The following is a 26,575-nucleotide window of genomic DNA, read 5'->3' as shown; positions in this document are numbered from 1 at the left end:
GTTTTTTTCTCTCGCAGAAACACCTTCTTCACATCGATGCGTCTCTCTTCTTAGTTGTTTCCGGGTTTGTTCCTGCTTATCGCACTAATCTAAGCTCGCAAGAACTGCCACCCAGACCATTGCAGAATGTTTTTACTTATTTCTCTTTTAATTATTAAATTATAATACAGGATACTTACGGGAGAATACTAATACGGGGGGATGGCGGGAAAGACGGTTAAAATATGGTAGTTTCCCATCCAAAATGGGAGATTTGCAGTGACCACTAGGGTTGGGTAGGCACGTTGTAAATCGAGACCACCAATGACAGTTTCACATGTTTCCGCTGGCAAGTGTTAATCAAACAAAATCAACATCATAGACACCATTAAAGAAACATAAACAATTATTTAATATAGCCTCCATACTCTCCCAACAAGATATATCTCATGACACGACAACACATCCGTTGTTTGTGTTGGAAACACAGAAACACGGAGAAAATGACAACAACAACTCGATACAGCCTCAGTGAGGCGCATCCACAAAGCCAATCCTTCATTTTGTACCATTCACTGTGAAAAATACAAAACATTTACTTTACCTTTGCTGAAGGTCTGGTAACTCAGGTGTTGGTCTCCCATCTTTTAAAAGCTGTCGTGATTCCTCAAAAGAAAGTTTCTTTATCGTCTCTAGCGCTGTCATCCTGTCTGTAGCGTTATCCCGCCCACTAGCTAGAGAATGTAGCAATTGTAGCAGCCACGCTGCGTCGATTCACTAATGCACTGTGAACTTACGTATAGCATTTAGCATAGCACGGTTACGCTCTACGCTGCCTTTGGACGTAAATGGTTTTCATCTTGGGGAACTGACTGCGCATGCGCAAAACACATAAAAACATGCTATGGGAACAGAGACAGAGCAGCAATGTGCTTTTAGGAGGGGGTGTGGCCTCTTCCTGCCTTACAGCGGAGTGAGACTGTGCAGCTGCACCAGGAAATAGCAATGTTTAGTCATTTGGGCTATGAAATGCACAAAATGCTGACACTTTCAATGTTATAGGTATTGTAGGCTATCGGATATGAAAAAAAAAAATAATAATTATATTATAATTAAAACAAATAATCAAAATATCAGTTCACCCTTGGGTAGGCACTGCCTACCTTGCCTACCCTGACTGCACGTCACTGGAGATTTGAAAGGTATAATACCAGCTTTCATGGTCTTGGCATGTAGTGATTTCAACATTTTTTGGTCGCTGTTATCAGCAACTTTACACTCTTCTCATCTGTGAGAGACCAGCAGACTCGTTGTGAATCCCGGATCACATTTGGTGAAGCTTAGGAGCTCCAGGCCTGTTTGTCAGTTTCTGCGGCTTATGATAATAAACCCCATGTGCATCTGACCTGCAGCTCCTCATCTTTGGCTCTGAGTTTGTCTCCACAAAATCACACAACATTTACCTAACCTTTAACACTATTGTGTTTAAACATGCTTCATGTAAGCTACAGGTTTTCATGCTAGGGTCATAAGTATGTTTTAGGGTGTAGGGAGATACCAGATGCAGGGGATGAAGGAGAAACTGAGGAACTACTGAGTGCAAACCATAAAGCGACAAACTGCAAAGGAATGTAATTAGGAAGATGCAGAACAGCTGAACAGGACCAGATGGGAGGAGTCTAGACACAAACTCAGCAACATATTGCAGGGTGTGAAGATACAGACAACAATCCATAACCGTCGGAACAAAAATCTAATAACTAACAGACAGAGGTGTAAATAGTACTGATATAAACTACTCGAGTAAAAGTTCTGTTACTTGATTGAAATTCTCAAGTACAAGTACAAGTACAAGGAAGTCAAACATAAAATACTCAAGGACAAGTAAAAAGTAGTATCCCATCTGAAAGTTACTAGTTACTTTCACCCCCCACGTTTATTTTTGGTAATGAATCTTGCCACTGTTCCTTTGCATACAGTAAACATTTCATGTATAAACTTAAAAAGGAAAAGACAAAATCTTAATTTATTTTCCATGAATGCATGTGTGAAATAAAAGGAAAATGTACAATTGTTTTTTTTAAATAAAATAACACCAATAACTTCAATTCAAAATAGAAAAAAATGATCAGGCTCTAAGTATAGCTACATTTATGAAATTTAAAACAGTGCCATGCCAAACCCCAACTTCAACCAAAGGAAGAGGCTGGGCGATGATCAGAAATGGCACGACTAAGAGCATAAGGAAAATAACCAGCATTCAATGCGGTTTTGGAACAGTGCATTACGTTTAATCTGGTTGGAAGGCGATTATGTGATGTCTGGTCATTTCATTTTTTGTAGACTCAAAATGTCCCTTGATCATTTTAAAACTAAAAAATAATACTTTACTCAGAATCGGTTGGGTGTAAAAATGTAACAGATTACTTTTTTTAAAATGTACTTAAGTACAGGTAAAATTACCAATTTAGAAATACATACATATATATATATATATTCCACAAGGTTTGAACCCAACACCTTCCAAATTCAATCATGGCACGCAACTTAATTTGGTCCACAACCAATCTGACCATCACATTTTATTGACAAATTGCAAGTTTACAAATCAGTAAAACAACATAGAGGGAACAAAGAACAATGTGACATCACAATATGTCACTTGGTGGTATAGGAAACACTTCATACAGAAGCACAGTTCTTTCTCCTTTTTTGTTTTTCAAAAACTTTAAAGTATTCATACAACAATGAAACTCAATTTTAAAAAATTGAATTTTTGGAAGGGATTTTAAGAAGTTTGATTTATGAATATGGAATTTTCATGAGAGTTATTGATTTATTTTTGTTTTCAAAGATTTAAAAAAAAAAAAAACATCTTATGGTGTTATTTCTATCATGTGTTTGGTTCTGTTGTAAACACAAGTAACGTATACGGGCAATGGTAAAACAAATGTCAAATCACTTCAGCTTCATTAAAACAAAAAGTGCATTTATCACTCTAATCAACATATTTGGAAATCAATATATTACAGGGATAAATGTTATGTACAATTTTGAAATGTACTTCCCTGATTTTATTATGAGTCCAGTGCCTGTCGGAAGTATGTATTCATATAGTGGGAGCATAAGTAGAGTTGTCAATTATGGTCAAATGAGTATGTGTTTGAAGGTTGGCTGTACAAAGAGGTGCACATACTCTGTACTTTGTAGTGTTATAAAGGGGTTTATTTAGGGATGTAACGATTCACTCAACTCCGGATACAATTCAATTCAAGATACTGGGTTCACGATACGATTCTCTCACAATCTATTTTATAAAATGGGACTGTAGACAAATAATGACTGAAAAATATTCCTTTATTTTTTGGGGGGGAAATACTGTAGAAAATACTGTAGTTTTCCTTTTATTTTTCATTGTCAAAAGAATCCTTTGATAAACTATTCAAAACAATGCAATTTAACTAAAAATAAATCTTGAATAAAATAAATAAAGGAATAATACAAATGAAGAAGAAGCCTATTAATTTAAATTCTGGTTCTATAGTAAACAATGAAAAACTGCATTATAGTTTGTTTTGTTTTTTTAAAGTTCAACTAAAAATGTTTTTTGTGCCTTAACAAAAACACCATGTGTTTTAACATCCCTGAACACCAAGGATATTTGAGGCACAGACACACAGTTGAACAGAGATTCCTTGCTTAAATTGAAAAGGGGCATAACCAAGCTTTTTTCCACTTTATATTTTCAAAATGTGAGTTCCAAATTGCTTTACCTCTGGGTGTAATCTTATTGTGAAAAATGATGTCCTTTCTTATATGTGTATTATTACTCTTTTTATCAGACCTCTGCAAAGCGCATCATGACAGTAAGGATGATGAAATTATGTAATACACATTGATTATACTTGGTTCAACTAAAAAAAATCACGTCTCAGCAGTCAAAGCAAATGCTCCAGGAGTCTGATTCTGTCCAAACGTTTTTATGTATTCATCTAAACTCTGTGATCACAAGTCCACAATCTGTACCTCATCAGTCATTAGTCGTCATGTGTGAGACGCTGGAGGAGAAGTGAGCAGCAATGATGATGAATAAAAACAACAGAATTGGAAAAACACTTGTTATAAAGCAAAATGTAATCTTCACCCACATAGATCTTGGATTCTCAAACTGAGATCTGGGGAGCCCTGGGCGTCCGTGTCATAACATTATAGGGTCCGTTTTTTTTTTTTTGTTTCCTTCATAAATCAGTACTTAATCACATTTTTCAAGCTTGAAGTCTGTGTGAAGCAAATTCAGCCATTTTCTTCTAAACACATCAAATAGGTCATATATGTATTCCTTAAAACATGTAAAAAGCCATTTATAATTTAATTGTGGAGCTAGGCTCAGTGGTCAATGACACATGTTTCTGTGGTGTGAAAAACTCATAACACAAATTTGTTTGTGACTTTAAATCTCTTCAGCAGTGTCAAAGAAGCTAAAATACTGTATATTCACTGTAGAATAGATCATTCCTGCATGTATAAATTAATTTGTCTGTAGACTAGATATGGGCATCTTATGTGATTGTTCAGTCCGAGGGCCAAATTATCAATATCAATGTCAACATTTAGAATAAAGACCAATCTAATCATCAATAAAGGAAAGAATTTTTGGATTTATTTTGTGTATTTTTGATGTTTTTTGGTCTAATTTCTGATATTTTATGTGTTTCTGTAGTTTTTTTTTACATGTTTACTATAGGGGCAACACCAAATTAGACCAAAAGGCCACATGGGCCCCAGTTGCCCATTTCTGCTCTAGACAGATAGATCATTTTGGGGATTTTTGGCCTCAAAGGGTAAAGTATAAAAAACATTGGTGTTGTTATTTTTTGCACCTTGGTTTTTTATACCGGCTTTGCATGCCAAACAAAACCAAGTGAATAAAATAATTCCCTTTGGGAAAAAAACAACGGCAAGTTCAGATTTGTGAATAAATAATTCTTTCATCTTCTTTCTTAACCAAATGTGTGTTTATGTTTATATTTGAGGATTATAAAAGCTCTCACCGTCGCACACTGTGTGGGCTTTACGGAGGTGATCACTGGCACTGGTACGCATTACACACACTCCTGCACAGAATACTGCTGCAGTGTGTGATCGACGTGAAAACCTAAGATTGAAAGGCTCCACTTTTAATTAGCCAACAATGAGATTCCCTCAGGAATATATTTTCAATTTTCCAATGAGTGTTCTTAACACGTGTAATCTCCTCTGTAATCTCATCTGTTAATAACCTCTAAGTTGATTAAAGAACATAATCATCTTCATCCTTTTTTTTCTTCTTCTTCAATCTATTAAAGCGCCATCGCTAATTTCCTCTAACTTTTCTCCTGTCTCAAGGACTTTGATCAACACAGTCGTATGCGGCGGAGATGACACTTCAGCACTAGCTTCATATTCTTGGTGACATACATAATGTTGGCTCCCATTAACTACGGTAGATGCTGCTGTTTGAATCCTTGCGTGGATCCTTCAAGTGAGTTCTACATGTAGGTCATCTGTGATTGTACTTGACTTTCTGGGTTTATTTCTACCTTCAGGGCTTCATGGAAAAAAAAAAAAGAGACTTCCCCCATCACGACTGAAAAACATCTCACAAGTCGATGGAAGTCCTTCTGCTCTCTTAAGGCATAAAAATGTGATTTTCTCAGTTGTAATCCTTCACTTTATTCCCCCGTGCGAATATGTAAACAAGTCTCGACATGGGGATTAAATTATAAGACACGTCAAAAAAAGACAGATTTTGACCATTTTCTAAGCTTGGCAGTCATCAGTAGTGCTGCATTGGTCAGCCTGAGACGAGGGGATAATTCACCATTTCAAGCATGTTGATGTCAGGCAGGCCCACTTCACCGTCAAAGTAGACGTTTTGATATGTATATTCACTGAAATTATCGTCCTCGCTTCGCTATCCAGTGATTTCATTATCTGTAATTTAATGACGAGAACTTTTGTAATAACTGCCTGCAATTAGTGGAGAGCCACCGTTCATTAGCATTTTAGCTGTTTTATGGTTTTAAATGGCCTGGAACTGAAATAGATCTTTGAGACACAATTATTTTGTACGAGGACAATAATAATGACAGACTGAAGGAGAAAACAATTTACTCACACGTGCATAAAACACAAAAGTGATGAATTAAAGAGGAAAGGGCGACCATGGTCGCCCAGTAACCAAAGGGTTGGGGGTTCGAATTCCACTCTTTCCGAGTCATTGTCGTTGTGTCCTTAGGCAAGGCACTTTACCCACATTGCCTTGTATGAATGGGTATTAATTGTGCATGAATGTTGGTGGTGGTCACAGGGGTCGTTGGCGCAAAATGGCAGCCACGCTTCTGTTGGTCTGCCCCAGGGCAGCTGTGGCTACATTGTAGCTTACCACCACCGGTATGACTGTGTGAGTGACTGGTGTGAATGAATAATGGTTTCTGTAATGTGCTTTAAGTCTCCTTAAAAAAAGCGCTATATAAATCCAAGTCATTATTATTAATGTTGTCTTTTTCTAGTATACATACAATTCAATTCAACTTTATTTATATAGCACAAATTACAGCAATCGCCATCTCGAAGTGCTACATACATATATATATATATATATATATATATATATACAATGTAAAAATATTACGAAAAAGGATGCACACTTCGTGTGTGATGGCTCTGGAGTCAGTACTGTGGTCAGCGTTGGGGTCTATTATAATTGTAATTGCATATTTGACAATGAATTACAATTATGGCATAATAATAATTGTAATTGTAATTTTAAAAACCCGTCGCTGCTGTAATCGTAACTGAATTGTAATTGAGTTCAGATAATTTACGTTGTAATTTGCGATTATGAAAATTCAATAAAAACTGTAAATTGCAATTAAATTAAATGCAAAACAGGGACAGGTATATGGCTTATGCATACAGTATGTAGTTAACATTTATTAAAAATGTTTCATATTAAGTTTTCCCACTACCTGTTACACTCTTAGTGGTTTTTTTTTTTTTTTTTTTTAATAGGGACGATACAGTTTTACAATGTAACAATACTGAGAATGTAACTGATGTGTTGTACAAAGAGTTAATAGCAACTCTTGTTCCTATAGTTGGGGTTTTCATTATATATTGTAATCAATGTCCTAAAATATAAATGTAAAGATGATAAAACTAAATCGTACACACATTAAAAAAATTAAAAAAAAAACTGCGTACAATCATCACAACGCTATATGAAAAAAGTTTAGTGAAATTGACTTTCAGGGGAATAATAATAATTGTAATGTATTTGTTATTGGAAAAAATGTTGGTTATCGTAATCATCCTTGAATTGATAATATAAAACATAATTGTAATTGAAAAATGTAATTGACTCTAACCCTGACTGTGGTATAAGGTCACTTTTCTCTGACCTTTTCTCACACCATGAGCTGTTATGGACAAATACAGCCATCACCTAATGGGACCCCACAGGACAGGTGTCCCTGAAATAAGCCTGGGGGAGACATTTGCTCTGAGCTGAACTTGTCTGCTTCCACTTAACATGGGGGTAAATAAGGAGCTATTGAACAGTGAGTGTCCCTGAATGACAGTCTTGAATGTCTCATTTAAAATGCATGGAACTGCCAGATCATGCATATGTCTAGACGTCCAGTCTCTTCTGGACATGTGAGGCCCTGATAGTCTGCAAGGGTGTGAAAAATGTAATTTAGGATTATGGTTTGTGTGAAGTAAATAAAGAGTTACTTCTTTTTCTTTCGTTTTTTTTGGTTTTGTCCAGCAAATGCATCAATTTAGATGATCTTGTTTTTTGGAAACACAGATGAATGACTCCTCTTTAGGCATAGTGTTATACTACATGTTATATTATATATTATAGAGATATACATTTTATTTTTATTTATTTTTTATAACAAAAAAAATAGAAATACTTTGTTTTACTTAGAATTAAAAAAAAAAAAAAAAAAAGAAAGAAAGAAAAACATTACAGTACACATAAATACCAACTCAACATTCTTGTATTAAGTGTTGGGAGGGCGCCACCTCATGGTTGTTCATGTGCAGGAAAATCACCCAAGTGCTTTACATTTTCCAGCCCCTAGGAGGACACTGTTCTTCTTTATAAATATATCAGTCGTACTGTTTGTAAAACCTAAGCATCATTTGAGTTAAAGGCACTTTTTGGACATAAAATGATTTATTTCTAGTTCAGTTACCCCACATTCTATTGACATTGTTCAGGATCTTGCCCTATTACAGTCCTGACTTACTTGAAACAAAATAATGGCATGGATGATTAAATGATAAGGAGGCATTTGCAAATTGCAAAGGTTAGAATTAAAAAATGTATTTCAAGATGAAAAAAAACAGTCATGCAAACTGTCTGACCTTTCAAATTAATGTATTTAAGTGGAAAATGAATCCATGCATAACCATGAGCAATGTCAATGTAATTTTTTCTTCTTCCTTTTACGAATTCATTTGTTAATGTCCCCATCTAGGTACATGTCAGGGCTCACATAAAATATACAGTATTACTAAACTACAATGATGGAATATTGCACATGTGGCGTAAATTACTGTAACTAAATGTAATTTCCATGATCTCAGAACAAATATTGATCGACTCTTAGTTGCCCCTTTTAATGAAAATAATCATCTCAAAAGTATTTTTGATAAAGGATCATGAAAGTTGCCATTAAATGTTGACCAATGTCTGACAGTATCCTGTAATGACCCTTCATTTGGATGTTTTTTGCAGCTGTGTGAACTACCATTATTCCATCTTTAGATAGTGAGGGAAGGCAATCAGGAAGCGAGGAACATCTGAGTGAAAACAGGAAGGAGCACAATTACTCTCACAAAACATTCACACTGACAAGATCGGCAAATACAAAACTAACTAGAAAGCTAGAAACTAACAAAATTAAATACCAAAAAAAAAAAGGAATCCCAAAAAACTCAAACTCACAACCAGTGATAAGAAAACCAAATATTAACTTGTGCAACGCGTGAAGAACTTGTAAAAATAAAAAATAAAACAATATAGTTTATTATTATAAAAAATAAAATAAAAAATAAATAAAACAATATAGTTTATAATAATAAACTATATTGTTTTATTTATATTTTTTTACAAGTTCTTCACGCGTTGCACAAGTTAATATTTGGTTTTCTTATCACTGGTTGTGAGTTTGAGTTTTTTGGGATTCCTTTTTTTTTTTTTGGTATTTAGTTTTGTTAGTTTCTAGCTTTCTAGTTAGTTTTGTATTTGCCGATCTTGTCAGTGTGAATGTTTTGTGAGAGTAATTGTGCTCCTTCCTGTTTTCACTCAGATGTTCCTCGCTTCCTGATTGCCTTCCCTCACTATCTAAAGATGGAATAATGGTAGTTCACACAGCTGCAAAAAACATTCAAATGAAGGGTCATTACAGGATACTGTCAGACATTGGTCAACATTTAATGGCAACTTTCATGATCAAAAGAATCAGCCCAAAAACAATCTAAAGGTAAATTTTTAAAGGTTTTAATCAAAAAAGTGCATTAACATATCCACCATTTGAGAACATGTAAACTCTGTTTTCAAGCTGAGTAATTTGGAACTATAACCAGTATTATACATACAGTACATACATTTCTATAACAAGTATTTGTTAGTATTTGGCATTATTTTTGTTGCAGTGAAGTTGAAAATGTATAGTGTAATTATATACTGTTTATTGGTGCAGTTGGTTGATTATATATGTATCAATGCATATTGTATATTAAATCCATGCATTATGTACAGGAAGTACTAGTATTATTGCAATGAATCATTGGATGATAAGGGGGTGGGACTTAACAAGTTTCTACTTCTTCCTGCTCCTTTTCAAACTGATTTTTCTACAAAATAAATAAATAAATAACATGTTTTCATTTATTTTCATTTTAAACCCTAAATAAATAATGCACTGGAGCATGATTGATGAAACATCACATTTCTGCTTGCCGACTCATTTATGCATGCCATGGTTGCACAGATGACTTTTGAACACTTTAAAGTTGTTCTTTGTCTGTTATGTATTTAGATTACTTTTTTTAATTATTTTTTATATATAATCCAAATCTATTGCATGGTGATGATATGCATTTTATAGATACATCTGCTTTTGTTTTATGCAGCACTGGTCATCAGCAGTCAGAGAATCACATTGGTCTGCATAATATATAAATACTAAGTTACACATTGATAGATTATTCTGCTTACTGAGCACAATAGTTGAAAGCGGGTCACGCTATAGCTGACCAGGGTCAAGTGGAAATGATGTGAGAACAGAAAACATGGTGAGTTTACTTTTGAACTTGTCGGTGTTCCTTCCCTCGCTCTAACCTTTGGCAGCACTGTGTTCAGCATTTCCTTTTGATAAGAGATATATGAACCTCAGCAGAGAGTTAAACATTAAGCTGGTGCAGAGGCAGCAAAGGGAGGGTGGTGTGATGCAGTGTGTTTGTGAGGACACAGTGACGTTTGTTTAGCCATAGATTTAGCTTTATTAGAGAACAGCTATTGAAAAAGAGGAGACACGTAAGAGATGTGCTGCTGCAGGTTTGAGTAATGCTTAAAATTTCAAACACAATGCAATAAAAGGACTTTTATACTCTATAAAAGTCATGAGTTGATGTTCTCGTCAAATGACCCCAAATGACTAGATCGTGCGTCACAGACTGGGATGTAAACCCAGGATTTTTCCCCTAAGTATTGCACATTGGTACACAACTCAGACTCTGTTTTTCAGACTGAAGATAAACATGAGAGCACGGAATTATCCAACTGTTAAAATCTCCCTCTGTTGTTTTCAGGACTAGACTTTGACTTCAAGAGGAACAAACAGCAAGACTCACCTAAAGAAACCTTTTTATACAAGTAAACAGCTCATATACACCTTTGTTTCTGTTCAAATGCACACAAGAAATCATGTACAAGAGAACCTTGTGGATTCTAGCTGAGCCAAGGTATGTCAGTGAGGACTTGTCCGTGTTCTCTTTAAGCTTGTGCAAGTCATTCTTGGATTTCTGGTTGCATCAAAAGATTAAAAAAAAAACAACCAAAAAAATAAAAAAAACATGGGTGTTTGGTTTGTCACGAAGTTTGAAAATGAAGGCAGTGCCTGGAATTGAAGGAAATCCACAAACATCTGAGAGAGTTCAGGACGTTTATTGACCTCTCTCTGTGGAACATTAACCTGGTCAGAATGAAATGGAAATAAACACATTGTTACTTAAAATCAATCATGCAAACCTGCATGTCTCAAAAAGATTGCACTTCTGATAGAAAATAATTAAATAATTATAAGTACAGTATTTCTATTTTGCACCAATGATGTTTATTATTGTTATTATTATGTATTGTTATTTCCATGGAGATGCATAATAATGTAACCAAAAATGAGTTTGGGGGAGTTAGAGTTCTTTCTATATATTGGTATTGGTAAATGTCAGAAATCAAAAATTTAGTCTTGGACAATATCAAAAAATATTGACAAATTTGTGAAGTAGAGTGTATTTTTAACGACACATTTTTGGGAATGTACCCATGTTATCCAATATTGTGTTTTTAATCCGCAGTCCCTTGTTTGAAAAGACAAGAATAAAAATTTAACAAAGAACGTGATGCAAGAAAATATGCTAGAATAACTTTCAGCATTCTCTGGCTTGTTTTCCTTTTTTTTTTTTTAAACACACTCCTGCTGTTTTGCCATCATTTTTTTTTTTTTTTTTTATGAAATATGCATGCTGTACAAGAAGTGTGCAGGATATGGTGATAAACTTCTGTGAAACTGTTTCAGAGACAGAAGAACAAAGGAGCCAGGAAAGAGAATCCTATGGTGCCACGCCCTCAGGCTGTGCAGGCAGGGCCTTTATGGCTATACCTATGTTAAGCTGGTTGATACACTCTGTATCCCAGAATCCTCTTTTATCTTTTATGGCAAAGTGAGAAAGAGCCAGGGAAACGGAAAGGCTAGTTTTTCCAAAGTCACCCACAAAGAGTTCTGAAGCAATGAAATATGTGGCTGGGAAATTTCTTTTTGAGGCAAATTGTGAAATGTGAATCAATCATTTCATCAGATTGTATGAAAACAAACACATATTCATGCAACGCACAGCTTTTCACATGAAGATGTCAAGTAAAAACACAAACCCCACATATTAAAACAGAATAAGCTGTAGAACTTATAAAGAACAACTATTGAATCTCATCATATGCTCAATTAAATTCCATTTGAAAAAAAAAACATTATTTTATTATTAATATATATTGTTATTTTATTCATTGTTGACTTTTTGTATTGAAATCCTCCATTTATGACATCTGAGACTTTTAAAAAGCTTTTCAGATCATGTCAAACATAATGACTGAACATTACAACACCTGCTCAGAATCTCAACCAAAACATACAGAGTTATAAAGGTTTCCTGAGATAACAGCAGCCCTGACAAAAGGGTTAACCATTAACTATAACTATTGCAAACAATAAAATCCAATAAAAAGCAACTTGACTTTGTCTCTGAATGCACTGTGATTCTAAAATCAATCTATTATGTGAATTATTTTAAGGAAAACTTTAAATATTCATAAATGAATGCTCAAAAATGAAGAAAACGTGCAATTTGGGATGTGCTAACAAATCTTTAGATTTTCAAAAACCCTGGCTTTGGAAAAAGGATGAAGCTCTTTCATTGTTTAGCAAGGATGTCTCTTTAAATATTGTTGCAGAGGACTGAGGAAAAACCTTGTCAAGCTTGAGTTTGACAGATCAATTTGTGTAGCTGGCGCAGCATGCGCTTCCTTCAGCTGCAATAAAGGTCCCCCCTCTGTCTGGCATTGTAATCTATGGCAAGCTTGATCTGCAGCTTATTTGAAGTGTTGCTTTATCTTCTCGTCTACTGAAGACCTCCTCTGCAACTGTGCCCATATAGCTAAAATGTTCTATTCATGGAGATTATAGATATCCAATAACCAATGTGAATATTAATGTACATGTTACTGTCAGTGGCAACATTTAAGTCCATAGAAATTGTGTTGTTTCTTAATATTGTGACTTAATACCTACTGTAAGTTAATAATAGGTTACTAAGGACCATTGGCTTTACCTTATGGTTGTAGAAAATAAAGCTAATGTTAAAAAAAACTCAAGGTTTCTGATTGATCCAGTCTTTTCCTTATGACCTCACATTCCTCATATTTGTAAAACCGTGCTATTGGCAGTGATTTATCTGGGTTAGCCATATGGACCACTGAATTTAGGACTGAGGAAACATGTCTGATGTCATTATCCATGGGCTGCAGCAAAATGCATTTCTTGAATGAAAGTCATAGTAGGATTGCAGGTTTGTAAAGAGGTCACAAGCATGGAATCCGTGACATTATGTTCCAGCATATTCTGAGGGAGCAAAAAAAAATGAGTTTGAATTTTAAAAACACAATGTGGCCTCTTCCCGTGACACGTGCTGTAATTTGTCCAAGTCTTCTACAAACCCCCCCCTCCAAAAAAACTGTAATCTCTTGTGAATGAACCCAACTTTTATGGCTGGCAAAATACATCTATGCGTATGTGTCGAACTTAGCTGTGACATATATATTTATCCATTCACTTATCTCAGCCGTTTTGGAAGGGAAGCCAGTATGAAGTTGACCTGATTGAAAATAAAGTCTGGAAATTCAAATATCTACCAGGATGGCTCATAGAAAAAAGAAGAATTGCTAATATTTTATAAATCTCATTTGGAGTCGGTCTTGTGGTGCTGAAAAGGGCTTTATTGTGTCAAAAATTGTGTGATGACATGGTTTGTGCACAGAACGAGTGGCTTCATCTTCACTACTTTTGCCTTCAACCCAAGGACACGAGCAGTTGGAACACATTAGGAGCTTTAGAAAGCTGTGCTCCGACACATTAAGCTTCATAGTGTGAGAACATAAAGTATAAGTCATATTTGAAAAGTTCAAATTCAGTTTGAGTTTGACAATTTATAGCTAAACTTTAAGGTTTTTTGACTTTTTTTAAATACCATAATCTTTTTTTGTAATAGGAAAATAGAAGCTGTCCTCATTCAATTCATGCCACTTAGCCTTGTATATTGGCTTATATATAGTCTACACATAAACATTCATGTAGTTCAGGGGTGTCAAAGCCCATTTTTGTTCAAGGGATAGGAAAAACACTAAGCATACAAAATAGGATGCAGATTTTGGGTTTGTAATAAAGAGCAATTCCATCATTATTGTGCCCTAGTTTGCATTTCCACGTATAACTAATGCATACAGTATGTGAAGCACTGATGATACGCAAGCAACAAATGACAGATATCACTCCCGGCGGGATCTTCACTTCAAAACTCCTTATTTTGTGACCAATTTTTGCATAATTTGGTGTAATTTTGGGAGATTTCTGTGTGAGAAGTTACAGGATTTTAGAAAAAAACTGAAGTTCTTTTGACAATTTGTGAATAAAAAAAACTGCAATTATGTGATACAGGAACAGGAAATTGAGTTACATCAAATTTGTGACTTTGAAGTGACATTTTGTAATTTGTAATTTACACAATGATTATCGTTTTCTCCTAATCGGATGCTCCAATGGACCGTATTTGACCCCTTTATTCATGCATCCGTATTTTTCCCGTTTTAAACTATTCACTGTGACATATTTAGAGGAGATTGATAAGTGACGTTTTAAGAAAATATCCACTTCATCTATCAGGAGTAAATCTTGTAGTCACAAACAATTTATTAGCAGAAGTTAAACAATACATTTTATTCCAATATATTGAACAAACCTATTACTGTTTAAAATGATAGTCAACTTTCTTGAAATGTATCCACAGCTGTAGAAATACAAAGCATCCCAGAAAACAAAATCACATGTGCCAGGGGCGTTTTCATGTCAATATTAAGTAGAGGTCAGAGTAACCGGAACATTATTAACTTTATTGTGAAACAACATAGGCAATGGCTATCCATACGGTGGCCATGTCAGTATACCAACATTTTATCCCTACACAGTGCCCCTGTTTGGCCAGTTTAGGTCACGTGACTAAACCTTACCCTAAATTTAACACTAATCCTAAACCTAACCCTAAACTTAAGCCTAAACCAAACCCTAATCCTTAACCCTGAAACGCTACATACTTGTACTTTGGTAACCGTACCAATACCACCGGGGGTTATCCGTATGGCAACCTTACAAATAGACACTTTCAACAACATATCAGCAATGAATATACGTATATGTCATTGAATGCTATGTCCATTATGTATGGAGGAGTTAATCAAACAAGTGCAATGGAAAACCATTTGCATGCTGCAGAGTAATCCACTGTACTGTTCTTATAGCCTACATTCAATACTTATCATCTAATGCAGATGTTTTTATGCTTTTATGAAATGTTGTCTTTGGAGCAGCTTTTACTGTTAAAATGAAAACAAAATCTTCTCTTTTCAACAACATGGAGGTTAATAAATCCTTTAGAATTGCATGTGGAAAAGCACCAAGAGAACCATAACATGTACATGCAGGCTCTGTTTTATTGGCTTCCCTTATGCAATAACCCAGTTTGTTATTGAGCTCGGCGTCTGGCGGCCTGACCATTGGAGCAAAGCGATGATTGCGAAACACGTCCCCATGTTGTTGTGAGTCCTTGAAAGACTTCAGCAGGGCAATGAACCATTATCCACTCACAGTATCTCTAGTTGACGTGCACATAGGCCCTACATGCCCTAGGCCTACTGGTTTTTACACTCCAGGCCACACCTTCCCTGAACTGACAGAGTTCAACGGTTTGTTTCCAAAAAAACATGTGGAAAAAGTTGTGCCACTGACCCTGTTTTATAAAACCTGCCCATATATAAGAGCACCAGAGCACGAATGTTAAGGTCTGAAGACGATTTGCCTCCTGTATAATGGTAAGCACATTTTATTTTAAAGCAACTGGGATTCTATCTATAAACGCCTTCTGGCAATTCTTCACTCCTCATGAGGTCACAAGGTGTTTTGATTGTGCAGTTTAATAGAGCCTATGACCACCTGCTATTTTCAGAGCAATCATAACAGCCCCTCTATGGTGTAAATACCTAATATTATCTCCTTGTGATAAAAGTTTCATGAGTTCTCATGAGTTTCCTTTTACAGTCAACAAATCTGTTTGTACTTTCGCTTCTGCTCGAGTTGTACTTTGGGTTGCCAGATACAAATAAGACCTCCCCGTACATGGTTGTTTATCAGCAGGAAGAAATTCAATTGTTTAAATCAGGGTGATGAATTTGTTTTAGTTCAGGGGCCAATATAGCAGTTTGATCTTTTGGGTAAGAAAAAGGATCAATTCTAACGTTATTGTGCCCTGATAAAAAAATGATAGCATCAAACAATGACAGACATCTGTCCCTGCAGGATATTGATTGACCAATTATTGCGTAAATTAAAGGAATATTGTTGGGTTCTTTGTGAAAAATTGCAGGATTTTAGAAAAATTTAAAATTCTTTCAACAATTTGAGATTAAAAATCCCTGCAGTCTTGTGATATCGTACTTTGGAATGACTAGTTGTGCAGAACCTCTATAAACCTGACATTTACTAACAAAACTGTATATTTTGAATAAAACATAAAAGTGTTGAACCGTTTTGTGTAATTTTGCACATTTTCTTCTAAAATTTGAAGAAAAAAAAAAAGCTCAATTTACCTTGCAAAAAGAGCCCTACTAGAAAAGAGAAAAAAAACAATATAATCCTAAATTCAATGAAATAATCTTGCATAAAGCAACAAAAAAAAAGTGACAATGGGGTAAGCTTTCTTTACTTGACTAAGACTAAAATTTGAATTAAAACTAGTCAGAAATTCTTAAAATATATCAAAATCTTAAGGATAAATGGTTGATATGTTACATTTATTGTCATATATATACAGTCAAGACACAAAAGCTCCCATTTATTATTTTAACTGTCCAATACAATTGCTGAAGTCAGAATAAAAAAGAAGAACGCTTCCACATACGAGAAACTCTCACCAACAAATTCAGAAGCCAGTTTTGACATGAACAGTATCACCGTCAAGGGACATGAATGAAATTAAACAAAATATGATAGTCGCAGCATAACATGTTATTATACAACCTTCAATTGTTATTATTGTATGGCAGTTTTTAATTTTAAAAAGCACATTTTTAAAAAAAGGTTTTAATCTTAAAATACGACAAATAATATTGTTGCTCCACTTTGTTTTATTGTAAAGTCGTTTTATATCATGTTTCTGATTGATTCTATAAACTGGCATATCTAATCTAGAGAAAGTTTGCAGTAATTTCTTCAAATAAGATTGTTTTCCTTAAGTAAAACATGCTTGGTGGGATAAATGTTCTTTTTGGACAAAGAATAAGACTTATTTTCTTTTTTTACTTTCTTAAAACGTCTTTTTTACAGTATTAAGCATAGGTCTGTATTTGTATAAGAAGCAACAAAACCGTATTACTGAGCGGGAAGTCTCCAACCTGGCAACAATGTTTGTGCAGCTATCGCTTGACAAAGGGGGCGGCGCCTGAGACCAAACGTCATATCATCCGCCGCGCTGTGATTGGCTGTGGATTCTCACCCGACACAGCTGTGATTGTTTTTGTGCTGAGGAGGCTCTGCTGGTGCTGTGTTGCCAGTGCATTTATTACAGCTGGACTGGGTGTTCAGCTCTCATGTCTCCCACCAGGTATGTGAACCAGGGACCGGAGAACTGGCTGTATTGTTGTGGACGAGTCCTGAATCATCTGCAGAGTTGCTAAAAAAGAGACCCTAAAACCTGTGGTTTATCAAGGTAAGGACCAGCACCGACACCCTGCAGTCAGCCATTCCTCACAGAGAATATATGAGTATTGTTTCTCTTTTCTTCTCCAGTGCCAAATGTCCAGCTTGGAGAACAGCTGCTGGAGCTGCTCGTGTCCATCAACATCTGAATCCAACCTCCCATCATCTGGAACTAACTGGTTGGCCTCCAAAGCAGCAGAAATGATGTCCATCATCTCCTCCGTGCTGAGCAGTGCCTACGGCTCCCTGCACAGTGTTCGGACTGCCAACCTGATCCGCAGGGGTCTGGTGCTGTTCACGGTCGGGGTCTTCCTGGCCTTGGTGCTCAACTTGCTGCAGATCCAGAGAAATGTCACCCTGTTCCCGGAGGAGGTGATGAGCACCCTGTTCTCCTCAGCCTGGTGGATCCCTCCCTGCTGTGGTACTGCAGCTGGTAAGTGGACTTTAAACTCAAAACTGGAAAATCATGTATTATTCATAGTCATATGATGCATGAGTCACATTTGTAGGCTGCAAATATCTAGCACGCATTCGTTTGTTTGACAAAAAAAAAGTTGATTTTGAGTGTTTTTCCGCTAATAAACCATTAATTCATTTAATTTAGTCGTAAAGTGTTAGTTTTCATGTCAGTCTTTGGTGGTTTAGTTTGGTTTTATCTGCCATTCAGTCGTCGTGTGGGGGGAAAAAAACAAAAACGTTCTGGCACAGCTGTTGGCGTTTCTCGGCCTCGGATTGGTCAGACAATACGTAAGCTGCGCACTTATTGGCTGATGTCATAACGGGTGAGCTCGGAGGGGGCGGAGCCAGACAGGAAAAGGAAGTAGCTGAGAAGGATCCGTGTCAGACTCCGCCCACCATGTGCTGTGAACGCAACACAATAGAGGAGTTTTACACAACAAACGTGCAAAGATTATATTCTCAGAAATGAGTTAAGAGAAGATTTAGGCAGGTTTTAAAATCGTTGGGTGCAACTTATTCTCTAATATAAAATAAATGAATTAAAAATTATTGATTCATGATATTATTAAATTAGAATTTAATATGTATATACACGATTGGTAAAATATTAGTTATACTGTTATAATGACCTTTAACTCTTTCATAGCTTTAAGGTCCAAATATTAAAAAAAATGCTTGTATTATAATTGTAATATTACATTAAGGCATGGTAATAATATGCTTTTTATTAAAACAAAAATAACCTTTGCCTGTTTATCATTATATATTCTCAGTAATTCATCTTATTCCATAGTTTCTTCTAAATTGTTGTTTTTTTTCTTTTTTGTATTATTCTGTTTTATATTGTATTGCACTGTTTTTTTTTTTTTGTTTTTTGTTTTTTTTTTTGTATTCTGTTTTTATTGTAAAGTGTACTTGGATGGCCTGAAAGACGCTTTTAAAATAAAGTGTATTATTATTATTACTGTGCTTTTATATGTAAACGTTAATGGGGAGTACTAACAATTTTATACTGACAAACACAAAAAATATAAATTTGCTTAATGTTCAAGCTTGACATTTCAAATATTAAAAACACAACTAAGGCAGCAAAAACAGACTTCCACATTGAGGTTATTATGAAATCAATCATAATATGTTTCTGCTTATGAGTGACTCATCAGTTTTATTATGCAACTCTTTGGTAAAATGTGCCAATGGTTGTTTAAAAAAAAACATGACATCGTCTCTCGCCAGCAGCTGCATCAGCATTTCCTGCTCTCAGCGTTTCTCTGAACTTCTGCTTATCTTGTGTAACGTGGATCTTTCTGTTCCTTTTCCCACAGCTGTGGTCGGGCTGCTCTATCCCTGCCTCGACAGCCATTTGGGAGAGCCGCACAAGTTCAAGAGGGAGTGGGCCAGCGTCATGCGGTGTATCGCAGTGTTCGTTGGCATCAACCACGCCAGTGTTGTATCCTTTCGTCACAATCAAGTCCATCGTTTCCAATGTGTGAAAAAATCAGATATTTGCAACATGATCTGTATTAGATAGTAGGAATGTAGATCTTTGGGCTTCTCACGATTCGATTCCGATTCCAATTCTTAGGGTCACGATTCCATTCAGAATCGATTCTCGTTTTAACCGATTCTCGATTCAAAATTGATACACTGCATAGTGTGTTAAGGCAAATTATGGTATGAAAACAATATAGTTTGTATAAGATATTTTCCAATAAACTGATTCCAATGATGAAGTAGCACAAAGGAAAACATAAGACAAAAGGTAACATTTATTCATGCTAAACAAATAAAAACGTATTTACTGTACAAGAAATAACTTGCATAAATTAAAATGTCTAAATAAAAGCTTAGACCAGCTGACCCTTTCTTCCAGAAGTAAATCTCAACTCTCAGTGACTACAAGAATAAGTTCAAGGTATACAAAAAAAAAAACTTCTGTTCATAAATGAAATTTGCCTAAATAAAAGCTTAGGCTAGCTGCATTTTTCTCCCCGAAGTTACAAAAATAAGCTCTACACAAAGAGCACAAACTGGTGTTTAGTGGGATTTTTCAAAATAGAAACTTTTTTTAGTACATCTCAATTCTCAGTGACTACAAGAATACATTAAAAGCTTAAGTTGTCTGCTTTTTTCTACAATGTAACTGGTGTTTTCTTTGATATTTCAAAAATAACATTGTACAGTCACAGTCAGTACAGCATATTTAAGACCTATGTGATCTAAATTCAAGACAGTTTGATGTTTTTTAAAGCCTAAAAAAAAATTTTAATTGATTTTTGAAGTTTATGAATCGATTCAGAATCGTGATTCATATGTGAATCGATTTTTCTTTTTTTATCACACCTATTAGATAGTAGGGTGTGAGCTCCATGTGAAGTCTTTAATAATCCTCTGCTGTTTGACGTTGTCCTTAACTTCCTGAAACCCAGAAACTGAACATTGACAACAGCGTGCAGCTGTCACTCACACTGGCAGCTCTGTCTTTAGGCCTCTGGTGGACATTTGACCGCTCCAGGAGTGGCTTTGGCTTGGGCGTCACCACTGCCTTCCTAGCTACCGTCATCACACAGCTGCTGGTCTACAACGGCGTTTACCAGTAAGATCTCTCTTCATATATGAACCTAATCAGTGTTTATGCTGCTCCGTGTAAGTGTCTGAAGGAAAGGAAGAAGGTTAAGGAGTTGGAAGTGCTTGTATGCCTTCAGAATAGTTGTTATCTGTAACACTTGAAGCTCTGAAGTGTGTTTATGGTAATCCACTTGTCAGTGGGAGTCCAATTAATAAGTCTTACCCCTGCTCCACTGGAATTTCATTAAATTCAAAAGGTACTTGTAATTCATGCAGGGTTTACTCAGAGTGAGCAGAAAGTGAGAAATGAGGTGGAAATCATGTCTAAAGTTTGACACTGTTTAGTCAGCATTGTTTCCATGATAACTTGTCCATAGTACGTGCGACTCTGCCATGCAACAAATTTCCTCTACATGAACATTCGTTTGGACTCAGTTGTCCGTTGATTCTCATTCTCAGGTACACATCACCAGACTTCCTGTATGTGCGCTCCTGGCTCCCCTGTATATTCTTCTCAGGCGGCGTTACCGTGGGAAACATTGGACGACAGCTTGCCATGGTAACATGCGCCTTTTAACCAGTGATAAAAGTTTCTGTGTTTGAGCAAAAGTTAACTTACAAAACTCCGTATTTGTTATGATTTAAGTTATTATTAGAGCTCGACTGAGTAATCAGTGCAATCAGGTGTTTTATTTTTGGATTTTTATTTAACATTGTATTCCAGAAATACAGTATCACGAATGAAAAGTTTTCGTTTTATTTTCCTAATAGCTCAATTTGAGTATTCATTTCTTTGTCTAGTTAGTTTATTTTATTGGATTTTGCATTTGTTAATTGTGAAAATAGGGGGTAGGACTTGACAAGACTAGGTTTCTTATGTATTTTATTGAAATAGGCTTTTTATTTTTTTTAATTTTCATGAGTTTTTCCATTCATTTTCATCTATTTTGATCATTCAAAATAAATAAATAAATACAAAAACATTTTAAATGTCAAAAATAAATATTGGCTTTTTTATAGTTAAAAAAAAGAAACAATATCTGTATCGGTCATTAGGTATTATCTAAAACAATTCAAAGTTTTACTATATTTTAGTTTACTTCTACTCATAACGGTCCCTAAAAAGTGTATTTATTATAATAAACATTAGGTGTGTATGCATTATTAGGAAATATGTTGGTTAGCTTTTTCTAGAGGTGGGACGATACACTGAGTTCACGATACGATAGACGATAATGGGCTCACGATAATGATACGATACAGTATTTTTGTAAAGGAAAAAGACAAAAAAACATTTTTATTTGACTTGACTATAACTATCACTCTTGTCCTCGACCATATATGTTGTCAGGCGAGACATCATCCCATCTTAACTTTTTAACAATCTGACTTTCTGCTCAAGTTTCTTCAAACATTATTGGGTTTCTGACTCTGATGGATCCTCTGTGAGCTAAACCAGTGCGCCTCTCATCCAATAAGACTCCTCATTGACTCACGCGTACAAGGGACCTTGTCGGCTTTTTTTAAATTGGCATTTTCTAATTCAGGAATAGACGGAGGATTATTTTTGGTTAAATACTGCCAATAAGCAGCAGCAACCCTTCTTATTCTCTGCTTAAACTTTAGCACACAGGCTGTAAATACGCCTACTTAGCAAAGCCTCAGCAGCAGATAATGTTGTCAAATGATTTAGATTAGTGCAAAGAGCACTGGACCCCCCCCCCCCCCCCCACCCCCGTCATAATTATCCCATCAAGCCAGCTTTGATGTGTTCATTAAGCCTGTGGCCTGAAGCTTTACCTCATTCTGTCTGTAAAGTAAGAGTCCTGTCAGTCCCTCAGTTTGACTCAGTGAAAGCGTGAAAGCAGATTAAGAGCTGTTGTTTCTCCCAGTGGCAGCGGCACACAGAGCCAGTCAGGACTCGGCTGACCACAGGCTCGTTTGCCACTTGTTGTGTTTGTTTGTGATGAGGCCCGAGGAATGTTGGCACAAGTCTGAACTTGTGCTTGTTCTTTGCCATTTTCTCCCTTGTTTCTGTCCAGAGGGCGATTTTTAGAGAAGGATCAAGGAGAACTTAAAAACCAAGTGACAGTGAAAACGGTTCATAGGATTTGAAAACAACATTTTGAGTCTTGCTCTTTTGCAAACAATAAGTATTCAAGCAAAGACAAAAAAAACATCCATTCACATTCATTAAATGCTACAAATGAATAAGAAAACTAGGTGTGACTGTATAGATTTCCGTCTGCCTTTTTTAATAACCTTCTAATAAATGACTAATGCATATTATTATGGTACATAAGCTGTGGTTTAGTCTTTACTAGTACAAAATATTATTTTACTGTTGTAGGAAGTAGAAAATTCCTGACAGCAGCAATTCAACTGTTCACTTTGTGCTGTTTAGACTGAGCTTTTAAAAAAATAATAAATCAATTTCATAAAGTGTTTTCTTTGGGTACTCAAAGCCGCTTTACATGAGACAAACGAAAATAAAGAAAGCAACATTTAAATTAAATAATATACGTACTTTATATGTACAATCACAGTGACAGTTTAGTTCCAGGGTTGTTTCACAGCAACAAGTCTGACACTCTTTGACAATAAAGATGATTCTGATTCTGATCTCTTCATCCAATAGATTGAATGGCGCTTTTTTTTTTTTTTTTTTTTTTGCTAACAAAGGCTTTATTGTCTTCCTCAGGGTGGAGTTGAGAAACCTCACATGGACTGATGAATGAACTAAAGACCAGCAGAGTGTCGAGCAACCACGCCAAGGGCCCGCCAAAATAAAAGTGGATCAGTTAATGTGACGAATGAGGAGAAAAAGAACAGGAGCAAAAAAGACTCATTTTGACTTTATTCTTCATTGTCATGTCAACACGCAGGTCAAAAAAAAAAAAAAAACTCCCTATAATGTGCCATTTCCTGAGCATTTGCTCATTGCCCTCTCCTGTTGGACGCCGTCAGCAGTAAAGCTCCCCGCACCACAGATTGGACACTGCTTGGGTTTGAAGTTTAAGATGGACTAGTTGGTTTGGATTCATGGAGCTGGTGTGTGGTATAGAGTGACCAGGAAGACATGGTTGGGCTATTCCATTGCCTGGTTGGATGTGTTGTTGTTTTTTACATGCTAGCTTAATGATGTTCTAATGGTCAACAAAAGGGAAATGTGTTAAAATAAATGTGCTTATTCTCCCTCCGATGTGTATTCGGTGGCGTAACAACAAATTAGAGGACTTTCTAACGAAACCAAATTCAAGTATTTATTTAGTCCTTTTTGTGAAGCCCCAAACCAAATGTATTCCAGTCCGATGACAAATGATGCTTCAGTTTGGATAGAAATGAAATGTTTTTTTGGTTAAAACTAAGGCACAACCCGCCATGATAGATCTGAGTTTGGATTTCAGTTCTTTCTTTAGCATTTGGCTTAGTCAGCGTTCACAACACACGATAGGTGAGAAGAGGTCAATGGGATGCAAGTATAAAGCGCCACTCCAGTAAATTCAATCCCAGCACACCAGTTATTGGTGTTTATGACTGGCAGATTGCCATGTTTCACTGACATAATCACAGTATTTTCGTTTCTCGAGGATTTGATCATAACGAATATAGTCAAAAGACTTATTTTTATATGATTTTGTTCCTGGTTAGTTTGAGGCAAAAAGAGAAAGTTTGGAGCGAACATTAAAGTGTCGGTGTGGACTGAAAAACATGTCGGTAATTTGCACACACACGCAGGGTCACGACAAGCCGCACAGGTGGGCCTTGTTTTAGAGGAATGTACCAAATATGTACCATAAAATCCTTCCTACTGTGCATTTACTTTTTTTCCCCCCATTTATTTACCTTTGTAATCATGTCCCATTTGGTTTTGAAACCACATAGTAGTGATGGTTTTGGAAATTTTCCGAAAAAAGGGAAGGGAGGGTATTACATATGATTTGCAATCTGTGATTGCCTGTGTATAATAGAATGTAGTGCATTTGTCACTATACTTAGTATATCCTTTGTATAAACATGCCATCACTGCTTGTATGTGCATCAGCTCGCCTTTGTCATCAGATTGGCATTATGCCAACCTCGGTATGTTTGGGAGTGTCGAGGTGTAACCAGGCTACACATGAGCTGATTACTCTTCTGTTATTTATTATTTCTGACAAATGTTGAGACTCATTACTTGTGAGGGTATGCAGTGTTGATCATACAAAGAGGGTGAAATTTGTCACAATATTTGAAGAAAAAAACCAACATGGTGTCAACCTTTGTTAAACACCTTCCTGGTAGCATTATGGAAGGAAACTTGATTTGTGATTTTAGCCAATATTCTGTGTTATAATACGGAGGAAGCTTTATATTTTTTCTTTGATAAAGGTGATGAAGTAACTACCATGTGTTTTGTTGGTTCTTTGTGGGTGAGAGATGTCAAGTTGTATCGTTTTTGCTACTTTGAATTCAAGTGAAAAATAAAAAAAAAATTGACATGGATTAGGTGTAGAATTCATGTTTATGTGATTATACAATAAGTAAATATTTTGGTCTTAGGAGAACAAAGGTTTTCGTATCAATGATATGTTTTCAGCATTGACCCTATAGACACTTGGTTGTAGAAACCAGCTGCATTTGAAGTGTGAGGCCGTCTGCAGCTGATGGTGGTGTTGTGTCTGCTGTCATGGCCAAGTTGAATAGAAAAGGACATTCTATTGTGTCTCTGTCAGTCTCTGAGGCCATCGTCAGTCCTTCGGCTGCATCTTCTCTAACCCCCCTGCCTAAGACCCAACCAAAAAACCTCCCCCCACTCTTGTGTGTCACTGGGATCAGAAGGAACTGCCCCCTCCTCTGCTTCCTCTGTCCACCCTCGGTGAACACGCCTTTCTCGAGGGCAGACTTCTATTTATACCTAGCAGGGGACTGACAGTTAACCTTTTGCACTGGGGGAAATATCTGGGAGTGAGGCCAAGATCTGCAGGCTGTTCTCAATGTATACCCTCACTCTGTTTATCTATATCTATCTATATCTATATCTATCTATCTATCTCCATTCTCATGCAGGAGGCAGTGATCCAACGCCACACGCCACATCTTTCCTCCTTCTTTTCTTTCACTTCATTCACTCCACTCGTCTCAAGCAAGATAATTGGCCAGCCTTCAACCTCCTTTCATTTCCAGCCTCAGCGAACTGAAAGACTCCATTAGAGCAACCCCTCATTGCCAAAAGCTCCCCCTCTATCTCGCTTTCTCCTGTTTCTCCGTTACCGTCTCTGTCCTTCCTGCAAGGCAAGAAGACAAGCCAAGGCCCATCTGATCTATTGATCTGTGCCATTGGAGGATAGGTTTAACGCTGGCAGACTGTGTTTTCATCTCTCTGCTGTAGAAATGAAGACTGCTCACGTTCTTAAAGCAAAGATGAGGGCAGTGAAGGTGTAACTGGGTAAATATCAAGAGACATATTGTCTACTTTTGTTGACAAGCTCAAGTATGGTTTTAGGCCTTTTCGAAATCTTTTCTTTAACAAAAATATTACGATAAACCATTAGCAATTGTACTTTTCTATTGTTCTTATCCACCATATTCCTTGAAGAGCTATGTAGATATGATTGTGGATAAACTTCCTGTGTGTTTAAGCAAGTACCAATAGATTAATAATTCTCTCTCTAAAATACTTTAGTTAGGTTCCAAGCTTTAGTTATAACTTATATGTTTTATCAGGAAACAGAATT

The 26,575-nt window shown here is 36.1% G+C and overlaps 1 protein-coding gene across 1 annotated transcript; it reads left to right on the top strand.

Annotated features, from left to right (window-relative positions):
* The first annotated feature begins 17,626 nt into the window (after positions 1-17,626).
* On the top strand, positions 17,627-25,245 carry insig1 (insulin induced gene 1). The gene is made up of 6 exons (XM_028434858.1): positions 17,627-17,841; positions 17,922-18,264; positions 19,616-19,740; positions 20,720-20,886; positions 21,318-21,417; positions 23,560-25,245. The coding sequence occupies exons 2-6, from the start codon at positions 17,928-17,930 to the stop codon at positions 23,587-23,589; spliced, it is 759 nt and encodes a 252-aa protein (XP_028290659.1). The 5' UTR covers positions 17,627-17,841; positions 17,922-17,927; the 3' UTR covers positions 23,590-25,245.
* The last annotated feature ends 1,330 nt before the right edge of the window (positions 25,246-26,575 follow it).

This window comes from Gouania willdenowi, chromosome 20 (assembly GCF_900634775.1).
Source record: "Gouania willdenowi chromosome 20, fGouWil2.1, whole genome shotgun sequence".
Taxonomy (NCBI): Eukaryota; Metazoa; Chordata; class Actinopteri; order Blenniiformes; family Gobiesocidae; genus Gouania; species Gouania willdenowi.
Note: the sequence above shows the minus strand (reverse complement) of the source record. Positions and strands in the feature narration are given on the sequence as shown.

Bases quoted from the DNA above. Each gene is read 5' to 3' on its own strand.
- insig1 (XM_028434858.1), top strand. From the start codon at position 17,928: ATGTCCAGCTTGGAGAACAGCTGCTGGAGCTGCTCGTGTCCATCAACA. The intron at 18,265-19,615 runs GTAAGTGGACTT...CTTTTCCCACAG, and splicing joins CTGCTGTGGTACTGCAGCTG to CTGTGGTCGGGCTGCTCTAT. The intron at 21,418-23,559 runs GTAACATGCGCC...TGTCTTCCTCAG, and splicing joins TTGGACGACAGCTTGCCATG to GGTGGAGTTGAGAAACCTCA.